This window comes from Miscanthus floridulus, chromosome 8, assembly GCF_019320115.1.
Source record: "Miscanthus floridulus cultivar M001 chromosome 8, ASM1932011v1, whole genome shotgun sequence".
In the NCBI taxonomy this organism is placed as follows: Eukaryota; Viridiplantae; Streptophyta; class Magnoliopsida; order Poales; family Poaceae; genus Miscanthus; species Miscanthus floridulus.
In genome coordinates this window covers 190,080,964-190,098,443 of record NC_089587.1, presented here as the reverse complement: position 1 = coordinate 190,098,443, position 17,480 = coordinate 190,080,964, and the positions used below count along the sequence as shown (strand labels likewise).

The 17,480-nt window shown below is 49.2% G+C and overlaps 2 protein-coding genes across 2 annotated transcripts; both read left to right on the top strand.

The window, feature by feature from the left end:
- Positions 1-12,487: 12,487 nt before the first annotated feature.
- LOC136470374 (patatin-like protein 3) lies at positions 12,488-13,840 on the top strand. Its single transcript, XM_066468242.1, has 2 exons — positions 12,488-12,719; positions 13,254-13,840. Exons 1-2 carry the CDS (start codon positions 12,488-12,490, stop codon positions 13,838-13,840), a joined length of 819 nt encoding a protein of 272 aa, XP_066324339.1.
- A 2,161-nt stretch (positions 13,841-16,001) lies between these two features.
- LOC136474352 (putative GEM-like protein 8) lies at positions 16,002-17,480 on the top strand. Its single transcript, XM_066471943.1, has 3 exons — positions 16,002-16,306; positions 16,438-16,536; positions 16,660-17,480. The coding sequence occupies exons 1-3, from the start codon at positions 16,141-16,143 to the stop codon at positions 17,121-17,123; spliced, it is 729 nt and encodes a 242-aa protein (XP_066328040.1). The 5' UTR covers positions 16,002-16,140; the 3' UTR covers positions 17,124-17,480.

The window sequence follows — 17,480 nt, the reverse complement described above, 5'->3', positions numbered from 1 at the left end:
CTTGCCATCCGTCTGTTTGTGGGCTGTGGTCACGGTCAGGCGGCCTGCGGCATTAATTTTATGGCGTGGGAGCGTGCGGCCGGGCTACGTACATCGGTACATGCTTCCACATCGGCCAGGCTGCGTGTTTGGCTCCCGCCGTAACCGCACAAGCCACAGCTGTTAGCCTTTGGTTTACTCCTACCTGATTTCTGCCTCCTAAACTTGTCATGAGCACCGAGACTGCAATTCACATAGGCCAACTACAGTGTACCTTTACTCCCAACTACAAGTAATGCTTCCAGCATCAGGTCTTGACCGACTGCAACCTGACCGCAAAATCTTTAGCTTCACAGACTAAAACCATTAAATAGCAGTCTTCCTCCTAATTTTTCCTGTGCTCATTTACATCATCACCATCTTTGTCCTGTCCAAAATGCTCTCTTGGTTGTAAACTCTGATCTTCATAAACTATTTCCAATCGATTTCAAAGTTCAAACACAGTTTTTGCAACTGCCTCTATCTTGATGCTGATGAAATGAGACAGTTTCAAGGATGGTTCGCAATTGTCCTTGAAAATAAATTTCTAGGAGAGCGTTACGAACCGCACATGAAAATGCATTTAAAAGAACCACAAACAAATACATGACCATGCCCAAAAAGTAGAAAAAAATCCTTCACACCCAAGTAGCCATCGCAATATCTCGCGCCACAAGTCATATTGGGCGTGATTGGTTGCTCCGAGGTCGGCGAGCCGGAATGGAGTGCCTGTGCAGGCTCTTTCCGGTCATGATGAGACTATACACTTTGTTGTATTTTGTTGTCTTTGTTGTTGATCCAATACGGGATAAGGTCGTGTTTGGTTGCATGCATGCATCAAAGTTTGACACATGGGCCCCTGCCCCATGCGTGAATCAAGCCGTCCTGGCTCGCGAGGGAAGTGGAAATCGAGAAGATAGAGACGTGCGGGGTGGAGGAGGGCAGAGGTATGAGACGAAGCAGGCAAAACGTGCGAGGAGGGGAATCAAATACGACCGTAGTGCACCGAGCGATGGGCCTTTGGACGGCTTGAGCGGGGCAACCAATCACGCCCATGGTTTTTCGTGGTGTGCGTGCATTCTTGAGGATTCAAACCCACCATTAGGGATGTTTTTCTATTAACTTCTCTAAATCTTGTAGGTTATGCTTGGTTGCTTGCATTAGTTTGTATCCGGACTTACTCAGTGCAAGTGTGCAAGTTACTCGTGTCTAATTGCCTGCAAAAACCCTTATGCAAGATTGTGCAATCCTCATAGCAATCCCATGACTGCATTAGTTCATACTTCATATGTCAGATTTCTTTATATTGAACAATGCAAATTAAATTTACCGGAGCAAATGGGCACATAAAATGAAATATCCTCACTTGCCCATGAACTCCGTCTCTACTAGAACATGAAGGCAAGGGCAAAGCTACATATATAAGCAAGGCAACGAGGGTGCATCCATGCCAAAAAAAAAACAGTAATTATGATAAAAAAAAACATTCATCATATACGTACACACCTCGTGGTAAAATCTTTGTACCACAAGACAAGGTACCTCCGAATTTACTCTTCGTCTATCCCTGCATGGAGCTGACGACATGCAACATAATCCAAGCAATCCAACACAATGCATTTCTGATGTACATGAGGACAACCAAACAATCATATATTGCATACATTTGTACTGGCTTAGGTTGCTACTACACAAGGTCTAATATGGGGTAAGAGTAATGCAAGCAATTAGCCACACCCATATTGAAATTTGAGCCTTCAAACTATCTCAGGAAAACAGTTATCAAAGATTTCATCCATAACTGCAACTTGGTTAAGCGTGTCTTCAGGAAATGACGCCCTTTCGCTGGCTTATCCGGTCCGGGTCCGGGAGCTGAAAAAAAATAAGAAAAGAGAAATGGAGATGCGGGGGATCGACCCCCGTGCCTCCAAAGCGAGCGCTCTACCATTTGAGCTACATCCGCAACTGACAACGCTTACTGTAATGTAATTTCTTAATTCAAATGATTAGGCAAACGCGGCGAATTATGATGAGCCCACGAAGACGAGGGGCAAGTCGCGGCCCGCATGCCATCTACGCTCCGGACAAGCCGTGCTCTTGTGGGCTGGGCTACGCCGGCCTATCGATGATTTGCGAAAGCCGAAAGCCCGTAATGTGCCCATGGTAAAGACACAAACGACGCGCTAGTTGATTCTCAAAAAAAAAAAAAAACGACGCGCTAGTCTAGTTCTTGACTGTACACCATTTACGAACAGCAAAGCCGCCAAGGGCTCCAAGTGTCAGAACGTCAAGAAATCCAGAATCGCCGGCCGAAGCAATGCCGGAACAAATCTACGTTGGGGACTTTTCAGACGAACTGGTCGTTGTCTGATTGCTCCCTTTGCTAGCTAGCTAGTAGCTCGATCGCATGGAGCTAGTAGTGCAGTAGGTGCAATTTTGACATTTTGTTACCCAAGGCCTGTTTGCAGGCAGACAAGTTCCACCCGTTCTGTAACGCTGTCTCGTACTTTCCCTGTAGCCCAATATGAGGATTGAGGAAGACAGAGTAAACCATTTCTTGGTTGCAGTTTTCCTGCTACAATGCTCGTCCTCCTACCGGCAAGCCAAAGCCAGGCAGCGTGAACAACAGTGACCTGTACCCTAAACTAAATAACTAATCCTCAGATCCAAGTGTGCTCTTCTGAAATCCTGCTTAACTATAGGTTATCTATTTATCTACTGTCAACCATGCTCCATGAGTCTGACACCTAACCATCAGCCTGTTCGTTTCGCCTAGATTGGCTTATAAGCCATGGCTAAAAGTACTGCATGCTAGTTTGGTGGGAGAGAAAAATACTATTCATTGGCTGATAATCCAGATACAGGTTGCCGAACGCACGCACAATCTTCCAACGCAAACTGAAACACCCATGAACTACCGCAACCCTGTCCCCCCCCCCCCCCCCCCCCCCCCCCCCCCCCCCACCCCCGCTCCTAGGCTCCTAGCTAGCTCCAAATCTTTTGGCCTGGTCCGAGAAAGCACACCAAGTATGATCCGATAAGATAAGTGGGGTGCCAATGCAAGATTGGCTGTTGGCAATGTCAGGACAGGAGAGATGCAACCTGTTCACACTTGCAACTGCAACTGCAACTGCAACTGCAACTGCAAGCAAGCTCCTATAGGCTATAGCACCGGAGATCACAGCACAGCGACCCAAAACCCAACGACGACCAGATACGTGGTTCCCAGTAGAGTACTGGCGCACCGAAAAGCTCCCAAGACCTGCAGGAGCTGCCGGTCCCGACTCCCGCCCCCCAACATATATACAGGCAGCTACTACCACTTGCATGCTCACACTGTCATCAACATCGAACGATCCAGGCCCTCCAACGACTGCCACGGCGTGCGGCGCACGAGCACACGCACTTGACAAAGCCAGCAGCGGCTGCCGAGAGCCGAATCAGCAGTGACACGGAAGGACATGTTGCTACTAGCTGCTGCAGCAAGTGTATGCAATGTAAGCCGGGGGACCCTGAGCGCACCACGCCCGGTCGGTCGGCAACGTCGGATCGCTCGAGCCTTTCATGTGCTTTCGACTGGAACGCACAAACCAAGCAGAAAAGCTGCCAGTAATAGCTAGCCCGTGTTAATCTAGCGCATTACATTACGCAGGGAAAGGAACCAACCCATCCTTATCTGCCGGGGCCGGGGTGGAGTGGAGTGGAGTTGGATAGGGATGGGAAGGTGGAGCCCCCGCGCACGCACGCACGCACGCACGAGCGAGCCGACGAGCCCAGAGGCCAGATCGAGCTAGCCCACGCATGATTGGCGATTTCCCTGAGTAATTAATCTGCGATCGCATCGGCTGCAGATGCTTTCCGCCGTGCTTTGGCCGCCTTTACAACAGGCACGGCCGCCTTTTGCCGTCGGACTGCAACTGCAGCCGCGGGTGCGTGGAGGTCAATGTCAAAAGTCTTCTCCGATCGATCCTTTTCCTTTCGTTGTGACTGAAATCTGCGCAGCGCAGACGACGTTTAATTTGGATCAGTGCAAAGGAGGTAGGGCGACCACTAGGAGGAGCATGCATCAGGAGCCATGGCCCATGGCTTGGCTTGGCTTTCTATGGTCTCGCTCGCACGGTTGCTGCACCTCCTCATTAAGGAAAGAACAGTGTTGGTGTTCCTAGGGGGATCCCATGGGGCAAACACGCAAAAGTGCTTTAGTTTCCTCCTATCGGTCTGGTCGTTCGGTTCGGTCTCTGCTTGATTGATAAGCTGGCCACTTTATCTTGCCTTTATACGCCAGTAAGTATGATGAGTAAACATCATCAAGTACTATATACTGCACGTTAAGAGAGATGGTGAGCAGAATGGTTTACACAGAGTAAGTTGGTTAGTTCTTGACTGAAGCTGAAGCCACCAGAGGCAAACAAAGCCTATTGATCGAACCAACAAACAGACCTCGCATTGATTGGTTTCTACGTACCCAAAGCGCTAGCACCTAGAATTCTAGCTGGAGATTGAAAAAAATATATGTGTTTGAACTAGGACTGGTGTTCTAGATTAATTGACGCTGCATTCAGTCCTTGGCCACCGCCCGGAAGTCTGGACTGTCTGAAGCATCAAGCTGATGGCAACTTCAGTTTTCCTGTTACGGAGATGGATGTACACACACCGTCTCCGTACCTTTCGTGCTCCATTACCGCTCTTTATATAAAAATCCCCTTTTTGCGAGATTTCTTTCTACATCTGATAGATCAAGGAACGACGGAGTGTTGTGCAAGTTTCCGCGCGCTTAGATTCCTCGGTTCCTTTCCTGTTTCATTTAGGCCTGATTTAGTTGGGTGAAATTTGGGAATTTGGCTACGTAGCACTTTCGTTTTTATTTAGCAATTAGTATTCAATCATGGGCTAATTAGACTCAAAACGTTCGTCTCGTAATTTTCAACCAAACTGTGTAATTATTTTTTTTTCGTCTACGTTTAATGCTCAATGCACGTATCGTATGATTCGATGTGATAACTACTATAGCATTTTTTGGAAAAACTTTTTGAAACTAAATGTGGCCTCAGCAAACAAGGTAGTACTCGCACGCTACCACTACCAGAGGAAAGAAAGGTCGCGCTCGTCGCCGTTGACCTTTTGCAGGCTCACCGTCACCGGCCAAGAGCTGTGCAGTCTCCCTACGCAAACACGAGTACATACACTGATACACACAAATATAAATAGAATAATCAATCTACGACATCAGGGAATGTTTGGCACAGGCTCAACCTCAGTAAAGAAGCTGTTTTTTTTTTTCAAAATGGCTTCACAAGTAGCTTTTTAAATGAAGCTAAACTGTTTTAAAAAAATTATTTAATAAAACAGCTTTATCTAATAGGAAAAAGAATAAAAAGACCCTAATGCCCTTTTCTCTTTCTTTTTTTCCTTCTTCCGTCGTTTCGTGCTCATCACTCACCCCGCGTCCTGCGGCCAAGCCCTGCCCCGCGCCTACGGCCGTGCCCAGGCTTCACGCCGGCGAGTCGAGCTCCGACGGCGGCCGTGCCCTGTGACTCTGGCGGCAGCCGCGCCCTGTGAGTCGAGCTCTGCGCCCTTCCCCGCACTGACGAATGCGCTCGGCCCCACGCCGGCGGCCGTGCCCTCCGAGCCGAGCTCCACGCCCGGCCCCGTGTCGACGGACGCGCTAGGCCTCGCGCCATGGCTCCACACCGGTGCCCGCTCCCTGGCCTCGCGTCCCCGCCACGGCCGTGCCCGGCGCCGCGCCGGTGGGCACGCTAGGCTCCGCTTCCGGCCCCGCACCGGCGCCCGCTCCCCGACGACCCGTGAGTCGTGACACCCTGGCGCGACCTTGACGGCGGCCCTCACGGCGGCGCGAAGGTGCGTCCCGGCGGCCCTCGCGGCTGCACCCTGTGGCCCAGCGGCCACTCGCGAGGCAAGCACTGACGGCCCTGGTGGATGTGCCCCGAGCTCCAGCGGCCGAGCACCCTCGCGACCGGGCAACCTCCGCGCGTGGCTCCTAGTGGCGGCACCCCCGGTGACGGCGCCCGGGCAGGCGACGCTCCGGCGACCGTGCCCCCGGCGCACGCGCTTCTTCAACAGCATCGGCATCTGCGCGCGCGCGCGCGCTCTCTCTCTCTCCAGTGGGGCAACACTTATCTTTTTTTCAGGATGGGCCCCACATGTGTGGGGTGAAGCTGGATAGGCTACTATTTTCAGCTTTAATCCAACTCATATCTCAGTGAGAGAAGGAGAAAAATAGCTTTACTCATGAAACTGTTTTAGAAATAAGTTTTTGAAAAAAAAAAAGCAGCTCACAACCGCTTTATCTCATGAAGCTGTTGTGAGCTGTGCTAAACAGGCCTTAGATACGGTTACTCGAATGTTCTCAACTCCAAACAAACAAATCTTCAGCTCGCGGACTAACATATTGTGGAAAGGAAATGCTCAAACTTGAAAAGGATCCCTCTCTCCACGTAACTACATGGTCTAACATCGAACTTTACACGACAGAGGGGGGGAAAAAGAAATGCCACTTGATCATAAAGAAAAAAAAACAAGAGCAAAAGGAAAAGAAAAAAGAAAAAAAATTGCACTAATAGCGAAAGGAAAAACAGCTTGCAACCGCACAACCGAGCGACCAAATGCATGCCCTGCCCTCAGCACTTGAGCAGCAAGCAAACCATGGCATGCATGCCACGGGCGTCTGACTCGGCGCGACGCGGACGAGTGGCCGGGTCCTCCGTGGCCGGCGATAAAGCGGCGGAGGCACGGCGGCCGAACTTGTGACGGTGCCTCTGCGCCCCACCGGCCCCAATAGGCCATAGCAAGTGCCCCGGGACGGGCCCGTCGTGCTGTGGAGGCTCCACCGCCTCGTCGAGGAGGAGGTGTCACCATGCCGTGCTTTCTTTACAGCGACAATCACCGGGGAGCCCAGATTTGGATTCGGTGCGGATCTAGCAGGGGCCAGTCCAGCGACCGGTTTTATTGAAGGGTTGCTTCAACGGGGGGTCCTGGAATTCTCCGATGATTGCTGCAGATTTTGTCAATTGTTGATTGACTTTGTGCAGGCGTGTTTATGTTGCTGTAAGCGCTCTCGCGTTGATTGACTATGTGCTAGCACTACTTCATCAGTATTTCTCAGTGAACGAACAGTATTTTTCTCTCACGACGAATCAGCATAAGCAGCAGCATAAACCAAATTTCAGCGAAACGAATAGGGCAAGTATAGATTAATGCGGGAACACATTTGCATGTAGCTTCAGATTGCTGGGATGCAATTGCAAACACGTCGCCTATTTCCTGTTATACTCCCTCTCTAGAGCATGTTGCTGAGCACCAAGTCTGTCCGTGCAAAAAACCTACCTAGTTCTTTTTTATAAGTGTATATTATTACTGTGCTCCCTTTTGCTTAGAAAAATGTTGATATAATGTTAGCTTTTGTTAAATATGGACAGTCAATTCAAGCAAGACATTGGTTATGCTATTTGTCAAGTGTAGAGTGTCTCAGAGATGATTTTCTTGTATTCCAAAAGTTGTAAAAGGACCTCTACATATACTTTTTTTTTCTTTTTGATTGGTTCTTTTTTATTCTGTTTCTTTTTTGTTGGTTCTCTGCAATCCCTTTTTAGGAAAAAAAAATCAGCGGAGGCTGTCCCATGGAACATTTATGGGCAACCACCATGGATTCACGACACTTGTCTTTTCGCATGCATCTAACGCACGAGACAATTATAGTTCCTTTTCAATTACTCCTCCTAAATTTAAGCAATAGTCCCATGCGTTGTTGCATATGTATGGACACGTGTCGTGAATCCACCGTGGGTGTCCATGAACGTTCCATGTGGACCGTCTTTACTAAATTCTCTCCCCCTTTAATTTTTTGGGTGTGTGGGGGTCGAGGCTTTTGGTCGCTATTACATGTGTAGCTATGGCTTAGTGGAGTTGGTTTGAGTTGCTTATTCTTCCCCATCACATGTCCTCCTTTATTGTTGTTTTACTGTCATTTCTTCTTTTCTTTCTTTGACTAGTAAGTTTAACAGCAAAGCTCTTGCTTTTATTTTTTTTCAAAAAAAAATAAAAATGTGATTGGGTACAATAGTTTTCTCCTTTATTTTACTATATAAGGCACAAGATGTCTGCACAAATATCTCGAAGCAGGAGTGAAAAGGAAGCTCACAATAAAAAATCATACTAGCAACAAAAAAGGAAAAAAAAGGTAGGTATTTTTCCGTGCAGAGCCAAATAATATCAGCAAGCTAATGTATTTTTTTAAAAAATGGGAAAATTCCTTATTAGTTTCATTAACCATCCTTGGGCTCAAATGAGAGTTGCACATTTGTATCCATATGCTCAGTGGTCGATGTAGACATAGAAATGTCTATAGGGGCTAGGCATGAAGATTTTGTAATTAACAAAGTGAAATCACCATGGACGCCTTATTGTTAATGTGTACTGTACATTACCTACTATTCAGACACATGACACCAAACACGTGGTTCCTTCCCTCATGGGTTAGGTATATGTGGGGTATGATCACCTCTGTTAACCATCTAATAAAGCTATGCTTGATTATTCAAGCTTATAGAATTTAATTGATAAAGCTGAATAACTGAACGTCTTAGCAAAATAAATAGGAATTTTTTGTATCAATTGCATAAACTAAAATACATACCATGACCCATAAGAACTAGTGATTTGCGCGCGCCCATGCGCGCGTAGAGCCGCTTCACTTCATTCGTTTTGGTTTTCTACAAAGCATGAGAATGTAAACGATATGCATCAAATGTTGTGACCAGGTTTATAGAGAAACTGGCAATAAGAGTAGGACCATTTTCCAGCACAAACAATAAAAGCATCGGGGGCAAACCATTAGCCACCACAACATCGTTGATGAAGTTTATATGTCAATTGGTTCAGAGAAGTTCATATGCTATCAAGCTCATCTATTGCATGGATAAATATGGATATTACAATGATTGTTTGGCAAGTCCATATCCTAGCAAGTACAGATTTTTCATCACATAGAGGACGCTTCTGTCTGGAATTGAGGAAGCTTCAAGTCAGGGTTCTCTGTGCGGCTGTGCCTCAGGCTGCAACACCCATGTAAACTTTAACTGGACAGCCATTGCCTGGCCACTTCCCTGACCTACAGACTACGACACTACCTCATCTAGTTGCTCACCAAGCTGCCTAGCTCCACACCTGAATCGGAGATTGGGATCACGAAACTTGCTTGGATCATCAGAGAACCATTGGATTAATATCACAGTTCACTCAAACCTGATAAATTTTGGTATAAGTAACATAGGTGAGCTCACCATCTCATCTATTCATTTATACAGACAGGATTATTGTCCAAAAACCATCACAGCTAGCATGAATTTAACATTTGTAAAATGGTAGTCTAGAGGTGTAACATGACACAGCTAGCATGAATTTAACAACGTAAATTTAGCATTTTTATCCAACTATTCAAAGTTGCTTCAAAACACTTTTTTAGCATAACTAAAACCTGCCTTTTCAAAACATTTACTCTCTGATGGCATTCCAAATGCTTCATAATTTAGGAAATGTTAACTTTGAGCTAGAAACCTGATGTACAGAAAGCAAAATAAAAAATGGATTAGAGCAAAAGCTGAAAGATCATATACAAAGGATGCATACCTGGTAGCAGCTTTTCAATTACTCTACAATTCTATATGGACAACTTGAGCTAATTAAGTAAAAGCAGAAGCAACATCAAAATGCAATTAATGCATAGAAGCACACAACTTTTATTTCAGGATTTCAGGATTTTCACTTTGCTACTGGGAAACCCTCCACCAACATCCTTTTTTTCAAAAGGTGGACCTGATTTTGCTTTAGCCCCAGACTACAAAGAACAGCAAGTAATTGTTTTTTTTCATCTAGAATGAGAGGCTTTTTAGTAATCTTCATATTCTATTGTGAAGCCTTATTACAGTCTATTCTTATCAATGCACAAAGCACAAAGCGCCTTTCACAGTCTATTCTTGAGCCAATTAAGTATACTAACCAAGATGCACAAGCCAAACTTACCAATGTAATAACTGGATATTTAGGATTTTTTTTCTTCAGCACTGGAAAACCCTCCACTATCATCTTGGTTTTCAAAAGACAACCTGAATTTGTTTTAGCTTCCAAAGAACAAAAATAAGTGATAGATCAACAAATTAATTTCAATGCAATAATAGAAAGACTGCAGTGTAGCTACAAAATATGTCCTTTACATGTATTGGCAGCATCTTGTACAGATAGATGAAACAATCAATTTGAGTTTTCTGAATAATAGTTCACTGGTAAGAAAACATTACACAAATGTTAACTATACTATGTACACATCATGAAGAAGAAATAATATAGATATAGCTGATGGAGAATAAAAGAGATTACTCACCTGAGAGAGTAGGAGAAGAAATCTCAGGCTAGAAATGCCAATATTTCTGCTAGTTCTACTATTTCTTGCGGTTCTCATTGCAATATACCAAAATAGGGTGGACACATTTAATAAGATCCTTAAAATATCCAACCACACAAACTTAACTGTAACAGGAAACTGTCACATTGCAGGCCTAGGAGAGACGAACACAAGCAATAATTAGACTCGACTCTGCAATTCACAAAAAAAAAGCAATAGGAACTGGGGAATGGAACTTACCAAGATAGTAGTATGCTGGAAGCATATTAGCTGGGTACCATGGGTGCATCCGACAACTAATTTGACACTGCTTCTGCATCTGTAGAACCTTGTCGAGTTGTAATTTCAGGCACTGCATCTGCTGCCATTTGAAATCCTGAATCACTGAGTACAAGCACTGAATCACAGTACTAATTATAAATCTAGAAAGGCATGAGGCGATGCATTAACATTACTATATTCTGTAAGTCCATAGTTAATTGTCTACTCTAGAATAAGGTAAGTCAGAATACTATTGAGCAACACTGTTTTAGTTTGCTGCCATACAAGCATAGATGCATGTACCTTTTTCCACATAATTATTAGGAGACATGTATCTTACCAGGAACTACAAAAGCAAAACTAACACATGTATCTCAATCTCATCTCATTAGGAATTAGCAAGGCTCGCCCAATTTAGTAAACAGATGGAAGTAGAAGTGATCACGTCAAAAGTATTCTTAAAATTCACTACAACGATGTACATAGGTGTAACAGTACTGAATGGCAATTCTGAGATGCAACGCAACTAATTTTCTAGGTAGATAAAGCAGGGGAGTTCAGATACGAATTAACATATTATTCTATATGTACATATATATTAATCTGGACATAAAAGATTTTTTTATATAGTAGGCAGTACTATGTTAATATATAAGAATCCATTCTAGTGAGCCAAATATAATTGGAAGTATAGAACAGAGATTAGAGGGAGAAAGAACACTGCTCTATCTGCTCAGCTAACTGAAGAGGCAATCAATATAATTTCCCCTCTTAGCCTTGGAAAAAACACTTGCTATCACAACTCTAAAACAGGGGAGAACAACATTCCATTTCATGCAGACTTCCTAAGGGTTCTTGTTTTTGGAGATGCAAACCATCTTATTTCTCAAGTGTGTGCATCACTGAACTCTAGACCTGAATAGTTACATACAAACCTGGTTAGGGTTCTTGTTTTTTCTATGCTACAGATCGACACAATGTAAAATCAAACAGCTTTTCTGTCCGGACACACAAATTACAAAACGAATTACCTAGATGCATAAACCGCAATCTGTAATTTCAGAGGAATCCAAGCTGGATGAAGCAAGAAGCATCCGTGCATCTGTGCTGGTACAAAAGAAAGTTCCTAAAAAATGTGAACACCAAATCAACCAAACAAGCGACAATCCATCACTAATCCCAACGGAAGTGTCGAACCTCGACTTGCAACATGCCCAAACCCCTGACCACGAAACCAGGGGAATCCTATGGCAAATCATGATGGAGGAAACATCGTTGCACTGGCTGAGGCACTGTTAAAAGCATGGAAGGGGAGCAGGTTTTCAGGGGTGGCGAGATGGGGGTGGAGATGGAGGTGGAGCAGCGTCGGGACAGGAACCACAACATCATCGAGGTCAACAGGATAAGACAGCAAGAGAAAAATGGCCTTTTGGATCTGCGCCATTACAAGTTTTGAAGTTTAGAGATACGCCATTACAATTCGTGTATTTCGAGAACTACCATTGCAATTCCATCTCTCCGTTGTCCATGCCATTTTCTACGCACATGGGCCATTGTCAGACTAGTATATGTACATAAACGTGTATGGACGTTAAGTCCCTGGCTTCTCCATGAGAAGGAGCCGTCGTCGCTCTGTGTCACCACCGTCGACGAGCTCCACCTCACGTGGTGCCCACCGCGGACGAGAGCTGCTTCGCTCGTGCGCAGGCTGCCGCCGGCGAGCACCGTCGTTCGGCCTCTGGCCCCCATGGGCAGCCACCAGCATGGGAGAGGAGTGCGTCATCTCCATAGATGGCAGTGCGCGCGGCCGACGGGCTCCTGGCCAGCACCGCGCTGGTGCGCATGGAGGCCGTGCTGCAGCTACGCGCCGGTAGCCCCGTGGAGCGGCTCGTCGACTTCTTCGATGCGGCTGCAGGGTCCACGCGGGGGCCGTTCTGGCCGCCTTGCTATTCGCGCGCGGGCGGCGCATGTGCAGCGCTGACGGCGCTGGCGTTCCTCCTCCGCGACACGGCGCCCCGTGCTGGTCCCCTCCTACGACCTAGCGACGCGGGCACCCTTCTTCTTCTCGTGCATCCACAGGACGACTTTCGGCATGTGTGCATCATGTCAGTCCAAGAAACAGAGCAAGACACTATCTTTCAAAAAAGGAAAAAAAATCAGAGCAAGAACAACTTCAAGTTCAGTTCAACATTGCGATATTCAGGCACACTTTTGTGTTGGACCGGAGCTTTTCTTTCAAGCAGGCCACTGAGCGCTAGCGTAGAACAAAATATTGGATCCGTGAAGAACAGCTAGCAGCAGAGTTTAGGTCCCTACCTCTTTCTTCAGGGAGCTCTGTGTCTCGCTCCTGGGCTGATGAATTTCCTTCTTAGTTTCACATTCTACTGAAGGTTGGAGTTTCTGCCTCGTTGGAATGCTCGGACAAAATAAACACGGAAAAACCACAAAGAAATTCTTAGATTCTCAGAAGGCGATGACTACATGAAGAATTTCGAAATCATTGCCGCCACGCAACCAACAACAGAATAATTTCCCTGATCGTGAGCATTGTGAAAAGGTAACAAGAACAAAGAAATGTGCAGAGGTGAGCTCGTGTTCGTGCACCCAACCAACCTCTTGGAGCTCCTCTGCCCCCCTGAAGGACTGGATGGCATCGTTGCTCGGACTAAGGGCGTGTGGCCTCCTCTCTTCTTCAGCGCTGGAGTGGAGGTGGCGTCAGTGGCGGATCCGTTGAGGTGGTGTCGGGCCGTCGTCAGCGGCGGCGCGCTGGGCAACCCCACGACGGCCGCCATCGCGCACATGCTCAACAACCGGCGCGAGTTCCCCACCGCGGCCACCATCGTCGACTTCCTCATCATGTCCATCAACACGAGGACATCACCGGGGAGCTCCGCGTCCTCGACGGAGGAGACGGGGATGGGGACTCCGTGTCCACAGGCACGAATAGGGAGCTCCACAGGCCTGGACGTGCCCTCCACGGACAACGGCGGTGGCGAACTCCTCCAGCAGCCTCTTGGTGCGTTGGAGCAGGTGCCGCAGCCTGCTCTTTTGTGCTCCTCGTCTCCTCCATGGGCAGCACGGGACGGGGTTGGAGGCCCATGGACATCAGCGCCCTCTCCTTCATTCTCCGCATCGGCGTGCTAGGACTGTAGGTGCTCGCGCGTGCCGCGGTGGTGGTGGTGTTGGCTGCTTGCCCACGCGCTCGCGAAGCAGCTGTTTGCACGTGCGCCTGGATCGCGCGCGGGCTATGCTACCTCCACCACGACTGCACGCCCGGCGACAACCTGCAGCATGCAGGGCCAACGACCAGGAGAGCCCCGTCGCTCTCGCGTGCAGGCCACCGCGGGCGAGCGCGGCTGCTCCCCTTGCCGTGTAGGCCACGCCGCCGCTCCGCTCACGCACTGGTCGTCGTGGGCGCGTACTCTCCCACCGTGGGCGCGCTTCTATCTAACGGAGGAGACGGGGACTTGACGTCCGTATGCCTTCCCAGTAGGCATACGTGTCTGACAGTGGGCCTCGTACGCGGACAGTCGTATAAAATGGCATGGATGTGGGAGAGATGAAATTGTAATGGCAGATCTCCGAATAGGTGAATTATAACTGGCGTTTCTCGAAACTGAGAGAATTGTAATGGCCCAGATCAAAATAACCCAAAAAAATTGAGAAGCAAAAAAAAAACCTTTGGACAGATCATACCAACCGGAGGCGGAAACGAGGGTACCTGTCAAGATCGGAAGATGGCTGAGCTCGCCGGAGCCGCCTCCTCCTCCGTCTTGGTGCTTCACAGCACCATTGCCGTCATCGTCGTGGCCCCGCACACTGGAACTAGTAGGCACTGCTTCTGGGAGGGGGTGGGTCGACGCGCATCCGCCGCGTCCTTAGCCGGAGCGCTGCCTCCGCTCCCGCTATGCCTACCGCCGAGCCTGAGGGGCCCCTCCTGGCAGGCGGCGGCGGCGGCTCCTCCTGGCAGGCAGTGGAGACGGCGATGACCCAGAGCCGGCGAGCCGCCGCCGTCGGGTTCTACGTAGGCGACCTTCCTCTTCTGCCGCCACCGCTGTTTGTGCTGAGAGATCTTAGCTTCACCAGTGTAAAAAAGTGTTGAGGGCGAGAGAGATAGGAGAGGAGATATGGCAGTCTACCTCGCCGGGCCGCTGCGCCGTCCGCCCGCACTGCCCGAGCGGGGAAACGAATGGGAAAGCGAGGACTGGGAGAGGTCAGGCGGCTCACCTGTCGCAGTCGACAGGACGACAGTGGACTGGGGAGATGGAACTGAGGGGCGCGCGGGCCTGTTTGGCCTGGCTCCTGCGGCTTCGGGTCCTACACTGTAGTGACACTGTAGCCAGAGCCGCGGGAGCCAGGAAATCGAGCTTCTCCGGCTCCGGTAAACGGTGCCACGTGTCAGTGAGAGAGGGGAGGAGGAAAAAGAAAAACGGCTCTGGTGAACAGTATTGCTACCTGTGGTTTGCATCGCGGCGGAGGAGCAGCCCCCAGGCGGCAAGTGACGCTGAGCAGCAGGCCCTCCGCTGCCTGCTACCTGTGGGACTGCGCTGGCAGTGGCGTGAGGCTGGTCCGCATCGCACACCACCGCACCCCACGCACGTGCCCAGCAGGCCCGGCAAAAGGCAGATTTTTCAGGCGGCCACTGCTGCTGGGACCAGAGCCGTCAACCAATCCCTGATTGACAACGAGCTGGGCTGGTCAATCTCCGAGCGACAACGGCAAATGTGCGCAGGCCCTCTGACCGGCACCGCAGAGACTCCTGTAGCGCTGGTGGCCAGGCCCATTGCGCCACCGCTGGGTCCAAATCCAACCGCCGGCATTCGTTTCGATGACGCGGCCACGCTGAGGCCGGGCCGGCTCCTGCTGTTCTCTTGTTTTAAAATTGGAACTTTTATGCAGGAAATAATAATTTATCAGAACTTTGTTACCGCCGGAACTAATTTCAAATGCGTGCGGATGCATCGAAGGGCATAAATTCCATATGCTCTTACTCTAAACGAGCTCGACAAATACATGACTTTCAGAAAAGCGCCATGAATACAAAAATACTACTAGCAGCAAAAAAAGCTAGGAGCCCCCCTCGTCAGTGGTCTCGCAAATTAGGTAGCCACGACGCACCGAGCTTTTTCTGTAGCGCGGCCGGGCTTTTTATCATGATGAAGAGATGAGGACTGTTGCATCTATTCCCAATTCCAAAGTGCTGAACCGGAGGTGGCCACCGAGGCTGTTTGGATCTTTCTGGGGAAGATAGCCACAAACGCTATAAAAGAAGCTCTCCCCCTTCTCATTTGGGGCCTGAGCAACCCGCAACCACCGCACCGCACGTTAGGTACCGACCGAGAGAGAGGCAGGCAAGAACCGAGCAAATCAGGGGCAGCTAGCTTCCTCTGCCAATTCTTGGTCTTCGTCTTCGTGTTCGCGCGCGGTGTAAAGACGACTCGGCGATGGAGGGGTCGGCGACGACGGCGGCGACTGAGGGCCATGTGGTTGGGATCCCGGTGAGCACCAGGGCTTATGGCATCGAGGAGCCCGACTTCCCGGCGGAGGAGACACAGACGCCCGACCGTGGAGAATTCCCGAGCTCCTTCCAGTACAGCAGCCATAGCCATGGTGAGAGCCTCACCCCTGTTCTTGATTTGTCTGCTAGAGTCAAGTTCACTACTGCATGGTGGTTGGTGGGGAAGAAACCAAGAAAATCGAAGCGTGTTGCTGATCAAGCTATTTTTCACCTTTTCATTCAGATGCTACCAGCTCAACGACACCGACCACCGATCGGCCGACGAGCAATCAACACGCTGCCAGCAGGAAGGGAGACAAGATTCATGGAATCAAAGAGCACGGTACTTACTTTTCCATGCTGGACTGGAACAATTCTAATCAAGGCTGTGTGGAAGGAAGAATAAAGTCGATGCTTTCTTCTTGGCCACGGAAGTAGACTGAAGTCGTTGCTTGCTCTGATGCAGTGACCATGGGGACAAAGCTCTCGGAGACGGTGAAGGGGAAGCTCTCGCTGGCCACCAAGATCCTCCAGGCCGGCGGCGTGGAGAAGATGTTCCGGCAGTGGTTCTCCGTGGACAAGAACGAGAAGCTGCTGCGGGCGTCGCAGTGCTACCTGTCGACGACGGCGGGGCCCATCGCCGGGATGCTGTTCGTCTCCACGGCGCGGGTGGCGTTCCGCAGCGACCGGTCGCTGGTGGTGTCCACCCCGCGCGGGGACAGGGCCGGGCGCGCGCCGTACAAGGTGACCATCCCGCTGTGGAAGGTGAAGTGCGTGCGGCCCAGCGAGAACAAGCACCGGCCGGAGCAGAAGTACGTGCACCTCGCCACCAACGACGGCTTCGAGTTCTGGTTCATGGGCTTCGTCTCCTACAACAAGTCGCTGCACCACCTGGAGCGCGCCGTCGCGTACGCCCAGCAGGCGCAATGACGGCGGGCGCCGGCCGGCGCACTGGTCGCTGATGGGGGTAGTAGTTTCTTCATGTGCGCGCCGTGCGTGTCTTGGTTTGTACGTGTAGGTGGGCTAGTTGGTTTCTGGCTGTGTATGTGTAGGCTGCAACATGTCGTTGTACATCTTGGGGGATCGGTTGCCTCGTGGACTACGAATTGGCTGGTTACCCGGTTGGTTTTAGAGGCGATCGATCAGGGCATGTGGTCTTTTTGGGGTTGGAGAAGAGGAAAATTCATGGATTTGGAACAGAAAATGGCTGTGTGGAAATGGCAAAACTGCCATCAATATCCATTCTTTTCTAAAGGAAAAAGATGTGCCGAAAGGGTATTCAGTATT

Excerpts from the sequence above, each read along its gene's own strand:
- LOC136470374 (XM_066468242.1), top strand. The coding sequence starts at position 12,488 with ATGGCAGTGCGCGCGGCCGACGGGCTCCTGGCCAGCACCGCGCTGGTG. Across the intron at positions 12,720-13,253 it reads CGACACGGCGCCCCGTGCTG|GTAACAAGAACAAAGAAATG; the intron begins GTCCCCTCCTAC and ends CATTGTGAAAAG.
- LOC136474352 (XM_066471943.1), top strand. The coding sequence starts at position 16,141 with ATGGAGGGGTCGGCGACGACGGCGGCGACTGAGGGCCATGTGGTTGGG. Across the intron at positions 16,307-16,437 it reads GTACAGCAGCCATAGCCATG|ATGCTACCAGCTCAACGACA; the intron begins GTGAGAGCCTCA and ends CTTTTCATTCAG. Across the intron at positions 16,537-16,659 it reads TCATGGAATCAAAGAGCACG|TGACCATGGGGACAAAGCTC; the intron begins GTACTTACTTTT and ends GCTCTGATGCAG.